The following is a 5,321-nucleotide window of genomic DNA, read 5'->3' on the forward strand; positions in this document are numbered from 1 at the left end:
CTGGACAGGCTGGATCAATGAGCTGAGATCCTTGGGATGAGCTTCAACAAGACCAAGGTCCTGAACTTGGAACATAACAACCCTGTGCAGTGCTACAGGCTTGGGGAAGAGTGGCTAGAAAGCTGCCCGGCAGAGAAGGACCTGGGGCTGTTGGTTGAAATCTGGCTGAAAAGGAGCCAGCAGTGTGCCCAGGTGGACAAGAAAGCCAACAGCATCCTGGCTTGTATCAGGAACAGTGTGACCAGTGGGGCCAGGGAGGTGATCTTACCCCTATCGCCACCTTTGTGAGGTCTCACCTTGAGTACTGTGTGCCGTTTTCAGCACCACAGTATAGAAAGGACATTGAGGTGCTGGAGAGGGTGCAGAGAAAGGAAAATAGGCTGATTAGGGGTCAGGAGAACAGGTCTTATGAGGAGAGGCTGAGGAGGTAGGGATATTCAGCCTGGAGAAGAGGAGGCTGAGGGGAGACGTTCTTGCTCTCTACAGCTACCTGAGCAGAGGTTGTAGTGAGGTGGGTACTGGCCTCTTCTCCCTAAAAGCTAGTGACAGGACAAGAGGAAGTGGTCTCAAGTTAATCCAGGGGAGGTTCAGGTTGGGTATTAGGAAAAACGTCTTCACCAAAAAAGAGTGGTGAAGCCCTTGAAGAGGCTGCCCAGGTAGGTGGGGGAATCGAGGTACCTGGGGCTGTTCAACAAACAGGTAGATGTGGAGTTTTGGGAGATGGTTTACTGGTTGTGTTGGGGCAGGTCTGACAAGGGGACTTGATGATATCTTGAAGGTCTTTTCCAACCTTAATGATCCTCTGATTCTACAAACTCCTCATGCTGTTGTCTGGTGACAGACACCACCATCAGAGGAAACTACCTGAAACAGGCATTAACAGCTGACCAAATGGAGATTCACTCCAGGGAAACCTGAGAAACTATTCCATTCTGGCCAACACGAACCTCTGGAAGGTCACAAGGAGAAATGGCCAGTCCTGCTGAAGAAGGAAGAAGAACCTCATTCCTCAAGGCAGGCCTTCACCTGACTGGCTGAGCAGTAACACCTCGGAGAAGGACCACACACACCAGTGGTGCACACTCATCATGAACAAGGCTACCAGCATACTCGTCTGCACCTCAAAAGCATGGCCACCCAGCTGATCTGGAGATGGATGAAGTGTGGTGTCAGAGGTGGTGACGTTTTACTCAACGTTGGGAAGCAGCACGAGAAGGAAAGAATGGAACCAAGAGAAACCTTTGTAGTTGAGGCTGGATCTGAGGAAGAGCCCTGAGCTGTGTGGGTGGGACAGGACAGCCCTTCCCAGGGGCTGGGGGCAGGGTTACCCAGCGTCAGAGCCACCTTGACATTGCCTTTGCCTACCTGTCATCACGGCCTCCTGTCTCCCACTCTAACCAGCCCCAGTGTTGCTCTGTCAGTGATGGCCCTCAGGGTACCCATTACTGCTCCAAGAGACGTTGGAGTCTGCATGACTTTAATTCCTGCTGAAGTTTCATCAGCTTCCCCTCAGGGTTTGAAGTGCATGGACTCAGCCTCAAACCCACCAGAGGGGTCATTAACATGCCTTGGGCTGATCCTCTGCTGCTGAGCTGCTCCAGGCTCCTGGGATGGAAGGAGCTCTTGGCAGCAGGCTGCTCTGCAGACAGCTCTGCCAAGGAGCAGCTCTTCTGCAAAGAGCAGCAGGGAGAAGGTCACCCCCAGGGTACCTCAGGGAGATGAGCAAGGCAGAATAAGACCTTAAAGGCTGCCAGGACTGGGAGGATGACTGAGAGCTCAACAGAAGAGGAAGCTTTGCAGCCTCTGACACAGTAAGTCTCAGGGTGCAGGGCAGTGCAGGTGTGAGTCCTGGAGGCATCTCCTAAAGCTGGCACAGCCCAAGGGATCTGTAAGGAGGGGGCTCTTTTTAGGCAATTTCTGAATAGTTGTGAAGCCACAGTGTGTAGCTGGAGGTACCAAGGGCTGTTGCTTCAGAGGAGGGTCCCTGCACCCCAGGGGCTGTTTGCTGGAGCAGGGACTCTGCTGCCATCCAGGGTCAGCAGTCAGTCTGCCCAGGGAGCTCCCCATGGTGCTGAAGGGAGAAGCTGTGGGTGGAAGGAGTAACTTCCTCCTAGGCCAGGCCAGGGTCCTTCTGCTATCGATAGGGGTGCTGTGTGTGTGTGTCCAGGCTGGTCACAGCTCCAGATGTCCAAATGCCTCCCCTGGGACATTTCACAGGCACTATCAAGGTAGGGGCTACTTGGGACAAAGGTGCTTTCTGGGGTCAGTGCTTCTCCTTTCAGATTGAATGGTAGATGGAGCTGCCAGATCTGCACAGGAGATGATGAGCATTACAGTGAGAGATGAGCAGGTTTTTCAAAGAACCCAAGAGTCACATCACCCACCTCAGCCTACAGACAGCATCATCATCACCTCTGTGGTCTCTTCAGGGTTTATTTGAACTCTCCAACAGAGAGGTGCCCCTGGGCAGTGTGTGGTGCTCAGAAGGTGTCTGCAGGGCAGACCTGAGCACTCAGAAGGTGGGATGGGGTCTGTCAGCAAGCACAGGGAGGAGGTGTGGGGAAGAAGAAACACTTCCTGGCAAACAGAACTCCAAACAGCAGAGCCATGGTCAAGGAGTGAGAGGAAACTCCTAACAGGACTCAGACAGGATTCATTCAGGCAGTTGTCTTTTGGTCCTGCACTGTGGATGTCTGCTGGGCAATAAGCTGGCTGTCCAATTAAGACATCTCATCTTCAAGAGACCTGCCTTTCTGCTTTTTCCATCCCACTGGGATTTAATGCTGCCCCCCTTTAAAGGCATCACCCTCCTGTAGTGCCTAAAAGAGTGCTGAGCCACGTCTTGTGGGTTCCCAGTCTCCTCTCAGGTTCCCTTGCTTTTTTCTGAGAGGGGCTGTTTCCTGCCCTCTCCATCACAACTCCACCTCTGTGCTGGAAAAAGAGTTCATAGATGTATCCTTTGAAACAGAATTCCCCTGCTTCCATCAGGGTAAAGTTACAATTTCTTTAAAGAGTGATTTTATGTGCACAGTCATCATCGAGGAAGAAAAAGGGAAAGCACAGGGCAGGTGGGAATGGGACCGATGGGCATCGCAACTCTCCTGTCTCTGCACTGAGCCCCAGCTTGCTGAGCCCTTTTGCCTGGCTGCTCCACACCTGCTCAGAGGTTTTCTACCTCTAAAAATAGTACTGGCGTGATGTGATGGTGGACAGAAAGAAACACTTTATGAGGAGTCCTCATAAAGACATGCTGAGCCTCTCTTCCACTCTTCCAATCAATGGAAACTGAAAATTTCTATTAAGGGTGAATTGTGTATGAAATCCTTTCTGATCATCAGAGATGTGAAGCACTCATTCCCATGTACTCATTGCAACAGCACAGAGCTGATTCTGTGGCAGCACACTGGAAGAGGTCCTGCTCCTTAAAGCACTCTCAGCCAGCACAGAGCAAAGAGAGGAAATGCCTTGAGGTTTGGATTGGGCTGGGATGTGGATTAAAAATGTCTGTTCTAATTTTCCTCTGTCTTCTCCTTTTTAGAACAATGCCCCCATGCAAAGAACCAGATAATGTCCAACAGCAGCTGCATCACTGAGTTCCTCCTCCTGGCATTTGCAGACACGAGGGAGCTGCAGCTCCTGCACTTCTGGCTCTTCCTGGGCATCTACCTGGCTGCTCTCCTGGGCAATGGCCTCATCATCATCACCATAGCCTGTGACCACCACCTCCACACCCCCATGTACTTCTTCCTCCTCAACCTCTCCCTCCTCGACCTGGGATCCATCTCCACCACTGTCCCTAAAGCCATGGTCAATTCCCTCTGGGGAACCACGGCCATCTCCTACACAGCCTGTGCTTCACAGGTCTTTTTCTTTTACTTTCTGCTATCAGCAGAGTTTTCCCTTCTCACAGTCATGGCCTATGACCGCTACGTTGCCATCTGCCACCCCCTGCACTACGGGACCCTCCTGGGCAGCAGAGCTTGTGTCCACATGGCAGCAGCTGCCTGGGCCAGTGGGTTTCTCTATGCTGTGCTGCACACAGCCAATACATTTGCTATACCTCTCTGCCATGGCAATAAACTGGACCAGTTCTTCTGTGACATTCCACAGATCCTCAAGCTCTCCAGCCCAGAAGACTTCCTGAGGGAATCTGCTCTTATTGTTCTTAGTGCCTGTTTATTCTTTGTGTGTTTTGTGTTCATTGTGGTGTCCTATGTGCAGATCTTCAGGGCTGTGCTGAGGATCCCCTCGCAGCAGGGACGGCACAAAGCCTTTTCCACCTGCCTCCCTCACCTGGCCATGGTCTCCCTGTTCATCAGCACAGGCATGATTGCCTACCTGAAGCCCACGTCCATCTCCTCCCCATCCCTGGACTTGGTGGTGGCTTGCTTGTACTCGGTGGTGCCTCCAGCAGTGAATGCCCTCATCTACAGCATGAGGAACCAGGAGCTCAAGGATGCTGTGTGGAAACTGCTGACTTGGTGCTTTTCAGATCCCATGTAGTGCCTGTTGTCTTCTGCATATCACTCGTGTCATAATTAAGTCTTTTGCCAGAGATTCTCTCAAGAACAAGCCCAAGGAACAGACTCAAAAGAAACTGTTGCTATGCTTGTTTTTCCATGGGCAGTAGGATGAGAGCAGAGTTCCATGTTCTCTGTGGACTGAGGTGTGGCTTGGATATCCCTTGTAAGAGGCCAGCACTCACGTAGATGGTGAATGGACTCCAACTAACCTGCCATTGGCTCTACAGGCTGTGATAGGTCTGATTGATTACAGGGGGTGATTTTCTGGAAGGAATCAGGAGCTTCCAGGAGAGCACAGGAGTTCTGAAGGGAGGGCGTGTGCCAGGATTCCAGAACTGAATGGATCCCAGTGGGCACGAGCCTTTCCAAGGTAAAGTGACCCAGAGATCAAATGCTAAATCTGGGTGTGAACCATGAAGTGAGAGTTCTGCAACTGCAGGGGACACAGCAGGCACAGGGCAGCAGGCACAGGGACAGGAGCCTGGTGAATTATTTGGTTTACCAAAAGTGCACTTCCATAGGCTGGATCTGGTGCAGCATCCAAACACGTCTCACAGCACTGCAGGAAGGCAGGACATTTCTGACTACACTCCATGGCCACCTAAGAGCTTCTGTAGGAGGCAGTGAGGAGCAGCGATGTCCCAGAGATGGATTTGGCACCAAGCCCAATCAGCATGTCCCTTGCAGAGTCATCCTGTGAGCCCAGGCCCACAGCCCACTTGCTCTGCAGAGCAGCACAGCCAACCCAAGGGTAGTGGAGAGCATGGGTAGGGAGTGTAAGAATGGCCAGCCAGGCCC

The 5,321-nt window shown here is 52.1% G+C and overlaps 1 protein-coding gene across 1 annotated transcript; it reads left to right on the forward strand.

Annotated features, from left to right (window-relative positions):
* Nucleotides 1-3,567: 3,567 nt before the first annotated feature.
* On the forward strand, nt 3,568-4,503 carry LOC311203104 (olfactory receptor 14A16-like; the record flags this gene model as incomplete). The annotated part of the gene is made up of 1 exon (XM_084277739.1): nt 3,568-4,503. One exon carries the CDS (start codon nt 3,568-3,570, stop codon nt 4,501-4,503), a length of 936 nt encoding a protein of 311 aa, XP_084133865.1.
* Between the last annotated feature and the right edge of the window lie 818 nt (nt 4,504-5,321).

The sequence above is a fragment of the Gallinula chloropus genome (assembly GCF_964237585.1).
Source record: "Gallinula chloropus genome assembly, chromosome: 35".
Taxonomy (NCBI): domain Eukaryota; kingdom Metazoa; phylum Chordata; class Aves; order Gruiformes; family Rallidae; genus Gallinula; species Gallinula chloropus.